Below are 18353 nucleotides of genomic sequence, written 5' to 3' on the forward strand. Positions count from 1 at the left end.
TAACATAATGGTACTTCAAGGCAAAGAAATGTTACATGCTTCATAATGATTATGAAGACTATCTCATAATACAGAAAACTACGATAAGATGCTGGATGAAGGAAGCATAATAAAAATAGGATATATGTATGATTTACGTCATATAAAAAATAAAGACCTACAGATGTATATGAAAAATGACTGAAAGAGAAAACCCAACAAATATATTAACAGTATATATAGCAGTGAGATTGGAGTAGTTCTTCTTTGACTTTTCTTGACTTTTAAATTTTCTCTAATGGAGTTAGGATACATCTAGAACTTACACAATTTAGTATTAAAAATTAGGTTAGAATAACAATACTTTTTAACAACTTATCTTTATTTACTTTGTAATTTGCCCTGTAAAACCACACAAGATTCACAGTGCTTCATACCTGGCACCCGAGAGATCATCTGACATAAGTTCACGCTTAAGGCAGCAGCCCTCTGTAAGAGGTAACCCCAGGAATGCATCTGAATCTCGTACCCTAGCAGAATATCAGGATCATATCTAAAGAAGGAATGAAAAATTAAACAAGGAACACACATTTGAACTTTTCACCAGAAGAACTCATTCTTCATGATATAAAGCACAAAAATAAAAATCTATATTCTATAATGTTTCTTAGATGGGCAAGGGATGACATAGTGGAACCTAGAGAATTCCCATACATGAAGGAATGAGGTGATTGGATTAGAGTTCTTGGATTTGAAGCTACTTTGGTAAGGCAAGCATAGTTTTTACTCAGACTATGTATTTATTTGATATAACCTGGGATGGAGGCTGACAGAAAGTGGGGTGGGAGGGAGGCATAACCACTGAAATACATGAGTGAGGGTAATGTGGGTAGGGGCAGGGTGAAGTGTGAGGGCCTGTGTGGCTACTGTATTTTGAAAAAGACCCTCCAGATCACACTGTTGTCACTTCTCTACCCCTCTAACCTATACTGTCCTTAAACAGTTTTAATGCTGAGGAAGAAAATGAAAACGTCTTTCTTTCCCCACTTAATTTTAGTAATGACTTGGTCCTCACATGAATTAAGGACTCAGTAATGACAAATTTGTCCTCTAAACTTAAAAGGAAGGTGACTCAGTTTAATAGAAGAATAAAATATTAATGGGGGTGAGATTAATGTGGGGAAGCTCAGCATCAGAAAGTAGGAGAAAAATGTGCTTATTGTGGTCACAGAGTTGCATCCATAAAACTGAACTGACAATCTGTATCCAACTCAGAAGGAGCTTCTTTGTGGCTCCTCTTAGAACTTCCATGGTGACCACCATAGAAAAATGTTTGGTTACAGTGTAAGGGAAAATAAACATGAAGATTTAGTTCAATGGGAAAATTGTGTGTGGAAGAGAGGATCTGATTATAGTCACAAGTTGAGAGTAAGAACTTTTGAGAGCAAAAACTACAGTAATGCTATCAAATTATAAACTCCAAATTACTCTGATCATTGTATTGTTTATAAAAGCCAAAAAGCAGAGTGAAAGATCACAAAAATTTATAAGTTGGGTTTTACATAACTGCTGATAAAGTCACTATAATGAGTTGTGGGCTATGCAGCCTGTCCAGATTCTATCATTTAACACCTGAAGAATCATCCAATGCCTGTAGTACAGAATATACTAATTTACTGATTTAAGCTATATAGGGCTACTCTGCAAGTCTGTGATATAACAATGGATCATTTTGAGTAGATCAAATCTATTTTTAGAAATGGTGTCAGCTAATATTTTATCATACTTCCATAGCTACTTTCTTAAAATGGGTGTCAAATGGCTTTTTTACTGAGTCAACAAAAATAAGAATGTCACAAAAATGTCTCCTTATTTTTAACCCTGGAGGATTTAAGTAGCTGATATCAAAAGAACTAGGTTTGGGGCCAGCCCGGTGGCATAGCAGTTAAGTTTGTGAACTCTGCTTCAGTGGCCCGTGGTTCACCGGTTCAGATCCTGGGCACGGACCTACATACTGCTCATCAAGCCATGCTGTGGTGGCTTACAAAATAGAGGAAGATTAGCACAGATGTTAGCTCAGTGACAATCTTCCTCAAGCAAAAAGAGGAAGATTGGTAACAGATGTCAGCTCAGGGCCAATATTCCTCATCAAAACAAAAAAAAAAAAAAAAAGAACTAGGTTCAAACTTCTGCAATAGCATTTTTTATTTTTCCTATTCCTTAAAAGCCTATCCAAATACATTCTATAACGTAAATTTTAATATCTGCTAATCTGTTTGTGATCCTGTTATACCATCACAGACTTATGGAGTAGCCCTCAAACTTGTCAGGAGAAAATGATAACATATCTACTATCCATGTGCTTTTCTCCATATAAATAGGGTTGAAATTTTTGAAAAAAACCTGCTTATATAATAAACACTTATTGATTACCATAACAGACCAGCCAAATAGACCTTTTCATCAACCTACAAAAGAAAGTATTTTCTTGGGGGCTGGCCCGGTGGCCAAGTGGTTAAGTTCATGCGCTCTGCTTTGGTGGCCCAGGGTTTTGCCTGTTCGGATCCTTGGCGCAGACATGGCACTGCTCGTCAGGCCATGCTGAGGTGCTGTCCTACATAGCACAACCAGAAGGACCTACAACTAGAATACACAACTATGTACTGGAGGGCTTTGGGGAGAAGAATTTAAAAAAAAAAAAAGAAGATTGGCAACAGTTGTTAGCTCAGGTGCCAATCTTTAAAAAAAAAAGGAAAGAAAGTATTTTCTTGGTAGCAGGTTCCATGTGGCTGTTGATTCTGGAACGAAGAGCAGGATTATGGCATGAGCATGGAGAAGAAAAAGAAAGCAAGGCAATATGTAACAATGGGGCAAAAGCTTAGTCTCAGAGGTCAATTCTTATAAAGGAAGACCAGAAAGATCCTAGGGCACTCAAGAGAAGTTTACCAACACCCTACCTGCTCATTAGTCTTCTAACATAACATCCGATACCTTAATACATCTTTGTTGATAGCAACTTCATCACCTCTTCCATTAAAGTGAAATTCTTCTCAGAGCAGCCAAAGATGAACTATCTGTACAACAAGTGCACCTCCCTGTAAAACTAACTATGTAATGTCTAAATTTGAGAAACTGGGGCCGAAGTATCAAGTGGCTCTTAGGATTGTCAGGGGCAGATGTGAAGGATTCCCACACACACAGAAAAGAACCCATGCAGGTGACTGCTTTAGTACTGAGTCACCTGGATCAGGCATTACAGAGTGGCCACATTGGCCACAAGAAGAGCCCTTCCATTAGAACTCTTATAAAGACAGTTCTTCTAATTTCTTCACCTGAACTTTGCAAGATGCAAACTTATTCTTCTTATTGCAAGAATTATTATCATTATAATCTTATTGCAAGAATTATTATTCTAGCCAGTTACTTGCTCTGTGGTGGCAACTGACTTATAAAGTTGGTTAAGTACACATTTTTTGATAATGTTTTGAAAATAATTTTTTCTCAATTAAAAAGACATTTTAATAAAACAGACATATTTTATAATCTGCTACTGGTCAGAGATGACTGCTGACAAAACAACAAAAAGTTACCCTGCTTCTCTTAACAGATTTACTAAATAAGTTTCACTCAATATTTTTCAGATTATTATTTTTTGACCCAGAGGCTGTTTCATCTCAAGAGACTTTTAAAGCTGATAAAACATCTGTGTCAAGTTTAAAATCCCAAGGATTCTATATTTCTCCTGTGAAAACATTTGGTGGCAATAACAAAATCTTGGTGACTTTTTCTTCAATTTTTGTGAATTTTATTCACTCTATCAGCTCTCCTAAAGTTACAGAAAGAACAAAGTTGGGTAGATGGGATTAGTAGTGGAGAAAAAACAAAACTGTGAAGAAAATGGAAGCAGCAGAAACATGAAAATGATTTTATTTGCTTAGGCAAAAAAAAGTTGCTTCACAATTAATATTTTAAATAACCCATTAAGATCTGTACAGAGGCCAGATAAGGGAGTTCTAACTAGGGCAGTGGTGATGGGCATGGGGGAGAAGGCATGATCTTAAAAAATAATTCTGAGATTAAATGGATAGGATGTAATGTATGGATGTAGGGAAGAGAAAAAAGGAGGAATCAAAGCTTATATTTAAGTTAGAGAGGCTGGGAATAACGTAAAATTATTAATAGTTCAAAGAAATATAGAAAGAGAAAAATGATTGTGACAAGAATATAATGGATTTGGTTTTACTTGTTTAATATCACTTTATATTACCTCTTGTATTTGGCACCTAAGGACATAAATGTTAAGAATGGAAAAACAAAGTCAATAAAAGTCTTTGAGAGTATGTATCTGTATTTTATTCAGTTTTATATATAGCACCTAGCACTGTACCTTACATGTAAAGTTAATATTTAAGTACTAACCAGGTTAAGAGTTTTATTTGCACTACCTCATTTAATTCTCATATTTATTACCTATTTTGCAGATGAGGAAACTAAAGCTTAGAGAGACAAGAAACTTCCTCAAGACAAAAATACAGAGCTGGCTGACTCCAAAGCCTATGCTCTTAACAGAGCCTGTGTTGAGTAGATACTCAACAAATGGGGTGTGAGAGTGAGATAATCTCTCAGGTGGTTGTTTGGAATAAAATATAAAGGACATCAAAAATTGAAATGTTGATATTTAAGCATTTTTCTTCTCTTTAAAATAATCACATGATCTTTTATAGTAAGAACCAGAATGTCTTGTTCTGTTTACTGAATTTTTCTTAATTACTAGTATAACTCATGTTATGGATATTTAAGAAAGTTACTATACTTGCAAATGACTGACAAAATTCTCAGCGTTGGCAGGACTATATCTAACATGGAGAAGACAAGCATACAAAGCCCAGGACATTATTGGATGTGTGCTGGCACACAAAATAGTGTTCATTAATGTTCTGACATGTTCCTTTTGCTAAGTTGCTTGCAGAAATAAATGTGTGGGCACTGAAAGCATCTGACACGTTGATCACTTCTGTGAGAAGGTAAAAGGTAGGACTGACAAGGGCAAGACTCAAAGGGATGAGAATCCATCCAGTCACCAGTGCTATAAATGGTAAAAATACATTCTTCTTTTTTCCTCCCTAGAGTGGTGGCTAGCAGCATATCATTTTTGATGCTCTGACATTTAGTTTTGTTTTGTTGAAAACATTTTCTGGTTTCCAGTATTTAAAATAGTTTGTTAACCTGTCTGAGATTCAACAGATGTTGAGCCTGTAGAATATCATCCTGATCTTTAATGTAGAATATCTCAGTTTTATGGGAAGGAGTTCAACTATAGGAAGCACAACAGAAAGGACAGAGTGTAACCACATGCTCAAGGACAGTGTGTACCTATACATCAGGATCCAGAGTATGTTTTAGCCTGCTTTAGGCATTTAAGAACCTAAACCTAGCAATGGGCAGAAATCTTAAGTTCCTAGAAAAGTGAAGCACTTAATGAGAGTCCATGGCTACCAAGAGTTATAGTCTTGAGAAAATGCAACAAATCCACTTAATTGTTTGATTTTTAAATGAAAATATTTTTGTTTTTAAAAAAATTCTTTTCATAAATTTTGACAAGATTCTACTATCAACCATCAAGGCCAACTATCAAATGGTCAAAAGAGATCTTTAAGGAAATATGTGCACAAAAGACATACCATATAGTCCTAAATTTATAAAGAGACTGCATTCCGAAGATTTTTGGAAATATTGGTTTGTTTAGAACTCAGAAAAACATTTTCTTAAAAAAAAAAAAAAGGTACTGAAATGGTGGCTGGCCCCTAAGGTAGAAGCCCATTTAATGAATAATACAATTTAACTTTAGTAATGTTCTTCATTATTTTACCCCTATAGAAAAATCATGCTAAAATCCAAGTTGAAAGCTAGAGGCTAAACTAATATTTCTCTTTCACTTGCCCCTCAAACTTAGAAACAGCATATTCTTTTTCCTATCCCTAATCTGATGGAAACAGTGATGGTGGTGGGCGGTGAGAGCAAAATCTTTCCAGGGATAACTACTTTCAAGGGCCACAGGCAGGGATTCTCCCCCTCTTTCCTACCTTCACCTGTATTAATCAGCAACAGTATGAAAGGACTCTGAACTAAAACTGGAAAAATCAGAAAATACAAAACAATACCTCTTTATTATAGCTGCAATTTCTTGAAAAAGTGCCTTCTCATCAGCAGCATAGGTAACTTCTAGTCCTGTAATTCCAGATCTAATAAGTAATGGGGTCTGATATCTGATATCTAAGAAAGAAACAAAATGTTTATTATAAATATAATTGTGTAAGTAATATCATTCCTTACATTTTAAAGGTTTTCTAGTTTCATACGCAACTGAAAATTCAAATTTCATATTTTCAGTTATTTTCCTGAAAAGTCTACATTCACAAAACTCCCCAGATAATAATGTCACCTGAAAAGAAATTTTATTACTGTTTCTGTTTTTAATTTTAATCAGTGGTATGCTGGAAAATGTTTAGAACCACCTCTCCAGGGGAAACAAAAGCCTTGATTTGTAGTGCTTGCTTATTTCCATGACATAAAGACTTCACACCATGAATAATTTCAAACTACTAATAATTTCAACTAATTAAAAAAAATTATGAAAATTTAACAATTGGTTCATGAGCTGGTACAAGCCAGCTCAAGCATATCACTGATTAAACTGCAAAATCCTATACGGTTCTGCTCTGTGCTAAGACTTCCTCTTGAGTTGACTGAATTCATGTGTTACCATTTAAAACCGCAGAGGGACATTTTGTATTTTATAAAATGGTATGCTATATGAAGAACCTCTGAACCAAAAGTGTAGATATTTCGGAAGAGATAGAAACATAAGTTAGAATCCATCTGGGAAGACTCTTGTAAAACATTAACTTACAAAAGCACCTTAACTTCTTAAAGCAAAGAGAAACTCTGTATTAGCAACAAAATACCAGCAATGTATACATAAGGAAGATTGTCTACTCCACCTAGAGATACATAATCATTTGGATTCTGTATTAACAATTAGTATTTTATAAAATAATATTTAGAACAGATTAGATATGCTAATTGGAAATTTTGTTAAGACTTTATATATCAACTTTATATTGTATTGCTTCTGACTTCCAACAATAATCCGAGTAAGAATAATGAATCTAGGACAAAGCTATACATGAGACTTCCTACTCCCATCTCTGCAAACATTCTAGAAAGGAGTTCCTTACGCTTGCTTGGTTTAGATCTCTAGCACAGAAACTGTCCCATTAAAAGGTTCATCCTCGGGTGGCTAGGATAAAAATGAACAGTACCTTGACTGGAGACTGTCTTGTCTTTATCGATCACTATTACACCTGTGAGTTCTGTTTTGTCTGTATCCGGTAGTGGAGTGTCAGATGAGATGCAGTAGAACAGAGCACAGATTGGGTCAAACTCCGGATCTGGTTCTAAATCTCGCCTAGTTCGAGCATGTAACTCCACACTGATTAGGGTAAGATTTTGTATCTACAAAAGGAAATACAAATTATGCTTTTAAACATTTTTTTGAGACGTCCCGAAAGAAAGACTCCAAGGAAATGTGTGTGTAAAATTACAGAAAAAAAATCTATAAAGGACATAGTTACAATTTAGCACTCCACAGATTAAAGATTTTTACTTGTAAGATTAGATTAAATCAATTCACCTTTTATTTTAGAAAATCTTGTGCTGTAATTTCTCAATGACAATACATACTTAAAACTATTTGTCTGAAATACCTGCAGTGCCTCCCAATTTTCTCAATTCCTGTTTGGGGAACTAGGGAATCATTAGTCCAAGTGGTCATACATTCAAACTAAAGTCTGTTACTTCTTACTTTCTACCCGGATAACTATACTTTTACCTATAGTTTAAAGTAAAAAGAGGTATTTTTTAGTTTGAAGCTCCTACCTACTAATTCTCTACTACTTGAGGGCTACTTAAAATTTAGACTTTTGTATATACTAGGCAGACTTTTAATTATGGTTTTTCTTGGAAAAAAATCATAAGAATTGTATGGTATCAACTACACAATAGCCAGATTTTTGCCCATGCATATATTCTCTGACATATAATGCAAAAACATACTATTTTGCTTTATATACTATTTTTCTATACTAATAAAAACTCAACTATAATCCTTAGCTCTCTTTCTAAAATCAAGACAGAATAAGTAGAAACTCTGGAAAAGAAAAAGAAAATATAGGTTTAGATTCATGATTATAGCTAAAATTATAGCCATCATTGTACCAGTAATGTATATATACCTGGAAATGGAAAACACCACAATATTGGTAATTATTCAGACCATATAAATTTAATAAAGGATTTGTATTTTGTATTTATCTTGCATTCCAACTGTTGAAGAAATGTAAATACAAAGCTCTCACTAGTGACGGGAGTAGAATTTGGTAAATCTCTTTGGAGGACAATTTAGAACTATCTATCAAAATTAAAAATGGAGGGGGCCAGCCCAGTGGCGCAGCGGTTAAGTTCACATGTTCCGTGTCTCCATGGCCTGGGGTTCGCCAGTTTGAATCCCAGGTGCGGACATGGCACCACTTGGCAAGCCATGGTGTGGTAGGCGTCCCATATATAAAAGTAGAGGAAGATGGGCACGGCTGTTAGCTCAGGGCCAGGCTTCCTCAGCAAAAAAGAGGAGGACTGGCACTAGTTAGCTCAGGGCTAATCTTCCTCAAAAAGAAAAAAAATTTAAAAAAGGACATATCCTTTGATTTAGCAGTTCTACCCCCAAGAATATATTCTGCAGATACATTCACACATGTAGCCAAAATATATACACAAGGATGTTCACTAAAGATTATAATATTCCCAATCTTTTATAAGTTATAAAAGACTAAAACCTGTGTCTATCAGTTGGGGACTGGTTACACAAATTGTGTGGCATCCATAAAGGCTACATACAATGGAATAAATACTCTGTGACCTTTAAAATTTTCAAAAGCCACATCTACATGTCTTAATATGGAAAGCTCACCATAATACACTGACAAATGGAACCAGTGAGTGTACTATGTTTCTATGTATGTAAAAAATGTTAAGCACACACACAGAAAATTTCTACAGAGACATAAAAGACACAGAACAGCTTACTGCCTTTGGGGAAGGAGACTGCTTAGTTTGAGATGGGAGGGAAGCTTACTTTTCATTGTAACTCTTTTTGTCCTGATTGAATTTTTTTACCATGTACATGTAATACTACATACATTCATGAGTAAATTTGTTATTAATTATGCATGGATAGGGCATAAGGAATAATAAAACAAATATCCACCAATCCACCACTTTCCTTAAGAAATACATACTGCTGTTCTAAAAAGACAAACTAGTATTAAAAAAAAAATCAAACCAAGTAAAATGGTGAGTGAAAGGAAAGAACTTTACTTTTAAATATATACTCTTCAGGACTGTTTGATATTTTTCTTTTTAACAGTAAGCTTGTATTAATTTGGTAACACAAAAATGTAAAATAAAAAACCTCTCCCTAAACTCAAACAAAACAAAACCAAAAAGCTAGTTTAATTAGAAAAGGATGAACATGTAGAAAGACTATGGAGAAGACTGAAGACAAGTACAGGTCAAAGGAGTCTTGCAGGTTGATTTATGTACTCAATTTTGAGTATGAAATTTTGCCTTTCTATTCCTTGATACAAAATGCATTACTTAGGGGCATTTTCTTTTTCAGTAAACATATGGGGTGAAGAGATGGAGAGAGATTTATTGAGTGTGACTAGGAAAGAGGTAGGTGAGAAAGCGGGACAAGGATTACAACTCTTCTCTTCTGCATTGAGTATTTATATGCAGAAGAGAGAGAGATTAACCCAGAGTAATGCGAAACAGAAGAAAAAAATGCTACGGGCACAATTTCCGAGAAAAAGGAAGAGTATAGTACAGGAAGAGGAAGAGAGATTTTTTTGGATTCATTCCCTATTTGACCACCAGATGGCTGTCTGGAGTGAGCCCTGAGGTGAAGAAAGCCAGTGTGGGGAAGCAGCTATGAGCAACCCACCAAACCTTCCGAGTGATTGTAACTTTAAGAAGGCCTATGATTCTGAAATGGGGTTATGTAGAATCAAGTAACAGTGTAAGAAGAAAATTACTTTTTTCAAATAATAATAATCAAATGTAACAAGTCTCTTTGCTGAGGTCTATCAAATTTGCTTTAATATTTTTTAAGAGAGTATTTTCTTTAATTTTCTAATTTCAGGTGTGTACTTGATGTGTATTCCTGAGTTTATTGGGTAATTTATCTGGGCTTCAGGGGATAGTACAGGGTCAGGTATAAGGCAGGAACCAAATCAATACCGTTGAATGAAAAAAATTTACAAATATAATTACGGCATTAGACTATGTTCCAATCTAATCCTAAAAAAAGTACAATTCTTAGTTCAAATTCAGGGTAAAAATGTGAACAATATTTAAATTTTTCTCTTAGTCTATGCTCATCCCATCCTTAGAACAGTTTAAGACACAATTGAGAACATAAAAACAAAAAATGAAAAATTGAATTCTCTGCTCTAAGGGCAAAGACATAAAACAACTGTATAAACCAGCATTGTCTAATAGAAATACCATCAAAGTGACATAAGTATTTAAAAATTTTTTTACTAGTCACCTCAAAAAAAAGTAAAAATAGGTTAAATTAAGAATATTTTCATTTAATCCAATATATCTAGAATATCACCCTTTCAATGTGTAATCAACATAAAAAATTACTAATGAGATATTTTACATTCTTTTTTCCTATTACGTCTTCAAAATCAATGTGACTTTTACATTTACAGCACATCTCAATGTGGACGCTGAATGGAAATACTTGATCTGTATTTAGATATAAGATTTACAGCTGAAAAAGTAGTTTTACATAACTAAGTTGTTCCAAACATACTTAAAAGTTTTCCAATAAATCGGTCAAGTATCAGTTTTTAAACCTAAATTAGGTAAAATTAAATAAAATTTAAAATTCAATTCCTAGATGTATAAGCTAAATTTTAAGTTCTCAACACTCACACTGCTAATGGCTACCGTACTGACAGCACAGCTACAAACAAATGAAAATCTACCCTAATTTCCACCTAATTGCCAGTCTCATATGTGCTCTGAGTTGTGTTTTCTTTAATACAGACAGATTTACAGTGACCCATTCACACATATTCTCCAGTCCATCCTGTGACTGATGTACATTTTTACAAGATAGCTCCATAGTCTTTGGCACACGGTCTGTGCTGTGAATGCAACTGGGTTATAGACAGATTATATGAACAAATGAATTGTTGCAAGCACTAATCCACCGAGCCAACCTAATAGAAAAGACAAGTAAATGTCACATTTGGGATGTGATATAACATCCTAATATAACAATCCCAGAATAACATATAGATTTCCTAACAGTTAAAAAACCTTTTCTAATTTCAGCTTCTATAAACTGAATTCCAGTTTTAAGATTTGTGAAAATTGTGAAACCACAAAGCAGCCTCAATAACTGATGGCTACTTTAAAAGTTTCTCTATTTTATATAAATGTATAATTATGTAAAATAGTAAGAATAGTAAAGAACAAAATGAAGATTAACAGGCACAGAATTCAATATATTGCTCCCTCAGTAACCAATTTCCAGACTTCTTTGCCAGAATAAAACATAAAAGTTAAACAGTGCATGTGTCTTTATTGTTGCAGTTTTACCTCATGCAAAGCTTTTGCCTCCTGTAAGTTTTGGACGCTGACTTTGAAACCATAAGTATTGTTTAAAGATGGTCCATCAATCTGAGAAGTTTCTTTCTTTGGGGTATTTACTGATGTAAACTGATTCTATTAAAAAAACACATAGCCAGAAAAAGATAAATGAGCAATCATTTTCTTCCTTTTGATTACTTATTCCTACTTAGAGAATATGCTTTGTGTATTTAGTAAAATATGATAAACTAATATCTCTTTAAGTCCAAGAAGAAACCAGAAAAGTATTTTATTAACATTCTTTTCATGAGAGTAATTCAAGATACCAGAACTGGATATATGTAGAAATATCTAATATAATCTATAAGCAAAGCATAGTTGATCTCTGAGTTTACAAACCTCAAATACTGAAAATAACAGTCCTGTAGAGAATTGACATTTATGACATGGACATTTATCATGACCTTTCTTGGAAGTATGACAAGCAAGCAGGCAATGTATTTGCAACTAGTTTGGCTAAAATTTATCAAAGATTTGAATTCTGGGTTTCAATTTTACCCTAACACAATATGTGTCTGAAAGATGAATTAAAACATAAACAATCCTCAAGGGTTTATAAAGAACAGAATCTTTCTATGTTTTAAAAATATTTTCCTGATTTCCCAATCCATTAACCATTTTCCCCAAAGTGACGATTTATGTTCAGAACACACTCATACTTGTTTTTAATATAAACAGCTTGTAATTCAACAATACTGATTTAAAAATGAAAGTTTTAAAAGAGTATTTATAATCTCAAAATAGATATACTAAAATACATCTTATGTAATTAATAATATCTACCAGAAGTGGTCAATATGGAAGTGATTTCTATCATGTATCTACAAGGATACATGTCTAATGTATACTTTCTTCACATAACTATGTTTCTAAGTTAAGTATTACCATATTTTTAGTATTAAAATAAAGACATGATTTTTCAGAGTTTCAGTAATAAATAACGTTGCTTTCCTTTGCTTCTTAGTAAAATGAAGTGAAAAAAGTCAATAATGTTATATTTGAGAAAAAAGTAATAAACCAAGAAAAAGGATATATTTTTGGTGGGATCAAAAATCACTTACTTGAGCTCTGCTGTCATTGGATTGTTCTGATTTTGCCAGTAATCAGTTAATGTATTTGTATCCTCATAATCCACATTTTGGCTATCATATTCACTTTCTCTGTAATATTTGTATTTACATATAAGAATCTTTTAGATCCCAACAACAAAAAAGAACTAAAAAAAAATTAGGCAATTTCTTGTTGTCTCACAGATATGTAAATAAAGTGATACAAAAACTAATAATTTTTTTTTAAATTGAGACATAAAGTTATCAATTATCTAACTGAAATCTGAGAATAAGAATGGATCTTCCACTGATCTTTAAAAATGTTTAGCATAGTTACCTTTGCTTGTGTTAAGAGTACTCTTCTAAGAGTGGCAGTATTACTTCCTTTCTTATGACTCAATTTCCGCGTTTTTGGTTCTGTAGAAAGAAATTTCATATTTAACATGTACATCAAAATGCCTGTTTCTGTTTTTTCTTTTAATTTTTGTTGTTCCAAACACTTAAGTACCTTTCGTGAGTATCATCCTATAAATTCCTCCCAAAGATTTCATAATTTAAAAATTAAACTAATTCAAACTTCTGATCCCCACCAAAATAACATTAAAATTTTGCATTTTAAAATAAAAACATTAAGATTTTAATTATTGAGTTTTATACCTCAGTCATTATCCTAGGGAATCATTTAACTCATTTATTCACTTATTTATCAAGTATTTATAATGAGGAGGAAAAAGTTTCTACCCTCATGGGGTCAGAGACAGAATTGGACATTTATCAAACATATATAGAAAAATAAAATTATAACTGGGCTAAGTACAACAAAGGAGAATATAATCGGGAATTTTTATCTAGTCAGGGAGATTAACAAGGCTTTTCTGAGCTGAAATCAGAAGAGAGAGTAGTAACTAACTAGGAACAGACTGGGGATTTTCCCTGATTACTGAGCAAAAGAACTGGAAATTGCTAAGGGTGGATAAGAAGGCTAGGGTGGAAGTCCAGGTGAGAGATGATGACAGCCTGGCCTCAGGTTGACAGCCTGGTGGAGGTAGAGAGATTCAGGTAATAAAAGAAAAACAAAAGAGATAGGACTTGGTAACAGACTAGGAACCAGAGGATAGGCAGTGAAGGAATCAGGTGAGTGTTACAAATAAATCCCATGTTTCTGACTTGTGTGACTCAGTGACAGAGAGATGATGGTACTGTTCATTAAAAAATAAGGAAAACTAGGGGCCGGCCCCATGCCCAAGTGGTTAAGTTCTCGCGCTCCGCTGCAGGCGGCCCAGTGTTTCGTCGGTTTGAATCCTGGGCGCTGACATGGCACTGCTCATCAAACCATGCTAAAGCGGCGTCCCACATGCCACAACTAGAAGGACCCACAACTAAGAATATGCAACTATGTACCGAGGGGCTTTGGGGAGAAAAAGGAAAAAATAAAATCTTTAAAAAAAAAAAAAAGGAAAACTGAAAGAGGACCAGATGGATTTCTGTGTGGGCATGTGCGTGTATGTATGAGTGTGTTGGGTGGTTGGTGGTGAATGGATGCAGTGAGATCACGAATTGACGTTAAAAAATACTGACCTTGTGCTGCCTTGGAGCGTTCAAGTACAAATGCCAAATAGGAAGCTGGATATAGTGTTCTGGAGCTTAAAAGAGAGTTCTAAACTGGAAATTTAAATTTGTGAGTTATCTGTAGTAATCCTGTGAGCATTAGGGAGATCATTTAGGGAGAATATAGGATAAAGAGTAAAGAAGGCTTAAGGCCAAGCCTTAATAAACTCCAACATTTAGATAATACCTGAGAATGTGAGATAAGCTTCAAAGGGAAGCACGCAGGAAGAAACAGAGGAGTAGGAGAAAAGCCAAAGGGAGAAGCTCCAAGAAGGAAGATGTGATCAACAGGACAATGGCTGCTTAGATGGCATGTGATAGGAAGACGGAAAAACATCCACCAGCTTTAGCTACATGAAGGTTATCGAGAACCTTACAGGGCCATAGTGGTGGAATGATGGGGGCAGAAGCCAGTTTACAGTGGGTTGAGAAATGAGTTGGAGGCAAAGAAATGGAAGCTGTCAAATCAGAGAAATCCTTAAGAAATTTGGCTTTGCAGGAGAGGAAAAAGAGCAGAAGCTGGCAGATGTAAGGTCAAGGCAGCTGTTTGGTTTTCTTTCTGTTTTAAAGAGTGGGAGAGACCTGGGTATATATTAAAGCCCGTGGGAAAAATCAAGTTAAGAAGAAGGTCAGGTTTCTGAGAGGGTTCCTATATTTCACCCAGAAGGCAAGAAGATAGGATGGAAACAGATGTAAGTAGATTTCACAGTAGAAAGATAAAAGTTTTCAAGTGATGTTGTCTTTCCAAGACATGACAAAATAACAATAATCTCTCATTAGCTGACCTAAAATTTTATTTAAAAAGCTATGATTTTCATTACCAAGTCTAATGTTGTTTTCATTTCTAATCTTTGAGGGACAACTACGGAGCCTTTCTGTTATTTGTAAACTTACCTGACGATAAAGGGCTAAGGCCAGTTGCTTCAGGAAGCTTTTCCAGAAGTTTTCTCTGTATGATTGGTGTACTGTGAAGGCAAAGTGATTCACACATCCCAGTTCTCGTCCTAACGTTTATTGGAGATATCACTAGAGGCTCCCGAGGCTCACTGCAGGGGCTTTTCTGTACATCACCTTTCACCGGCTTTAACAAGTTCTCAAGAGCCAAGGAATGTAGCTCCTCTACTGGCGATGAGGATCTGCCGTCTCCATTTAAGGTTTTGAAATCTGGGGATATTGCTTGTTGCCAAGGGGGAATTAGGGGAGAATCAGGGGAGCTATAACTAACATAACAGTCATCATCATCTTCCTCAGGATCATTTGAAGCAGCAACTGGTGGCAGTGTCTGACTTTCACTTGCAGTTTGACTGCATCCTGTGGTTGGCGCTTGTAAAGCAAGCTGAGAATTATCAACATCTTCCTTGGTATGTGATGTAGTAGGGGGTATATGTGGAATTGTATCCATTTTTGGAGGCACTACAGGTTTGTCATCTGGGTTAACTGAAGAGCTGAAGTTCTCAGCAGATTTTATAACTCCAGTTGGCTCAATTTTAGACAGTTTCTTGGAACGTTCGTATTCTTCTTTGGCTTGAAGCCATGATTGAACCAGTTGTCGACTTGGGGCACATTTGCAAGGCATAATCACAATTTTTTTATCTTCAACCATTTTATGGCTATTACTTGACCCTTTATTGACAATTCCTTGGGCATTGCGAAGGGGTGACCCTGGTCTTGGATTCTGAGTCATTGCTGAGAATGCTGTTTTCCATAGACGAAGGCCTTCCAAGGAAAAGTCTCCCTCAAACTCAGCCAGATCATTTGGAAGTCGAGTTTCTACCATGAGAAGCCGTCCGCCGATCTCCCTATAAACAACATATTTTAGAACAACTGTTTTGTCTCAAAGAGCAATTACCAAAATATTTATCTCCCTATCCTAGAGATTTTTTAAAGTTCCTTTTGACGTCTTAAAAACGCCCATCTATTTTTTCCCTTGCCACACCCCCCCACACACATATTTTATGCACGTATGCTCTATCTTCAGTCTCAATATGCTTTTCCTCACAGGTATGTGACTACTAATTTTCCTTGGAGGGTATCATCAATACCAGGGAAAGAAGGTATTTTTTGTTTTAAGTGCCCCATGAAGCCTTCTTTTCTTCAAAGAAATGTCATGGACTCATCAAATTCCTTTCCTCTACTCATCTTAACTTTCTACTGTCACTACATGTGAATAAAAACAATGGAAGAATTTATCATCAGAGACCATATCGCTAGACTTTATTGACAGCCTCTTTCTACATTCTCTAGTATCTATAGTAGTGTAGCAAAGCCAGCCAGTTCAAAGAAACCTTTGTATCCCCCAAATTCCCTCAAACACTAAAAAAAATCACACAAAATTGAGGTAAATTACAATTCTTTCTCTCTTTTACATGGCAAGGTTTAACACTAACATAAGAACTCAGGAGTTAGCAGAGCCCACGGAATGCATAGCTTAAACGCTACTGTTGTATGTGTATGTGAGGCAGCCTGGTTTAGTTTCCAATAGTTATAAATACTAACCTAAACTCCTCTCTCTCTAACATATATCCATTGGTACTATTTCTGCCTTCTGCAGCAACATAAGTCTACCTTTTCTTCTTTATGCTATCTCTTTCATAAAAAAGAAGATACTTCTGAGTTTTTTCAATTACTTCTCTTAGGGTATGATTTCCCAAACATCCTGGTCATTCTCTAAACAAAACTCAACGAACTGGATTTATGCTTTTTCATTTGGAGTAGAAGGAGGAGCATTAGGGTTACCACAGTTTCTTTTCCCCTTTACATGGAAAGATTTTGGCCCCTACTAGTTAACTCCATAACCAGCATCTAGCACATTCTCTGCACCTATCTCCCAGGTATATGAAAAATCAGAAGCAGAATTATTAAAGGAAATGAATACATATGTCATGGACTATATCCAACTCTAATATTAATGACACAGAGATAATGAAGTAAAAAATAACAAAGATTGGTGAGGTGTGGTAAATTCAGTTTTCTTGAATATTGTCAGCAGCATGGCAACTGTTACAACTCATGTCATAATATATATATCAAGAGCCTTAAATATTTCAGTAAATCTACTTCTAGGGCTATAAGGGAAAACTCCAAAATACAAGAAATGCTTTGGGAAGAAGATACTAGTCACATAATTATCTAGAGTGGCAAAACAGGAACAACCATTCTGTTCAAAAAGATACACGAGAGAATACTATACAGCCATTCAAATGATTTTTCAAGATACTCATAAATTTAGAGAATGTTTACAGTGTTTATAATGTGAAGTGAATAAATCTGGATGCAATACTGTGACTATAGTAATATTTCATAAAACAAAACTGTACACTAAAAAAACTAAGAAAACACATTAAAATATTAATAGTGGTCATCACTAGGTAGAGAAATGGTGTGATTTTTATTTCTTCTTCTTTTATAGTTCCTAAATTTTCTATAGTGAATACATAGTTTTATATAAAAAAATTGTTCTTTAAAAATAATGACTATTGTCTTTTTATTTCAGCTGCAGGACAAGAGTCAAAGTTGGATAACAACTAACAGCAACACACAGTTAATGATGAGCATATGGTAAGTTAACTAAGAGTTAAGAAGATGTATAAGGCTGAGGTAGAAAAAAGTGTGATTAAAAAATATAATCACTATTGATAAAGTCAAAGCCCCAAAATAACAGAAACTAATGTCTAAGGAACAGATATTCGTGCATTCTGGCAGTGAAATAAAGAGAAACAGTCCCACCTGAGTTAAAAGACCACATGTGGGTAACTAAGCAAAACAAAACAAAACTGTGAAACTGTATGGTAGGAAGGGAGAGGTATTTCCCGTCTTTTACTTCAAGTCCTTAGAGGAAGGAAGTTCTATTCTATATCTCTAATCACTGTCTCTCACCCCTTTCTTAAATGGACTCCTGTGGGAATTATCACCAATCTGCTGGGTAAAAGCCAGGCA

At 34.9% G+C, this 18353-nt stretch overlaps 1 protein-coding gene across 8 annotated transcripts in view; it reads right to left on the reverse strand.

Annotated features, from left to right (window-relative positions):
• REV3L (REV3 like, DNA directed polymerase zeta catalytic subunit) overlaps positions 1 to 18353 on the reverse strand; it is a 172507-nt gene that overhangs the window by 58677 nt on the left and 95477 nt on the right. For all 8 annotated transcript variants that reach the window (XR_011497869.1, XM_070496645.1, XM_070496644.1 and 5 more), the window contains 6 exons: positions 15312 to 16216; positions 13147 to 13226; positions 11710 to 11835; positions 7302 to 7494; positions 6141 to 6252; positions 417 to 532 (listed from right to left, as the gene is read on the reverse strand). Coding sequence is in view for 7 of the 8 variants with exons in the window: in XM_070496645.1 (XP_070352746.1) it covers positions 417 to 532; positions 6141 to 6252; positions 7302 to 7494; positions 11710 to 11835; positions 13147 to 13226; positions 15312 to 16216 (1532 nt within the window). In the remaining variant the exon portion in view is untranslated. The remainder of the gene's footprint in view (positions 1 to 416; positions 533 to 6140; positions 6253 to 7301; positions 7495 to 11709; positions 11836 to 13146; positions 13227 to 15311; positions 16217 to 18353) is intronic.

The sequence above is a fragment of the Equus asinus genome, chromosome 24 (assembly GCF_041296235.1).
Source record: "Equus asinus isolate D_3611 breed Donkey chromosome 24, EquAss-T2T_v2, whole genome shotgun sequence".
Classification (NCBI taxonomy): Eukaryota; Metazoa; Chordata; class Mammalia; order Perissodactyla; family Equidae; genus Equus; species Equus asinus.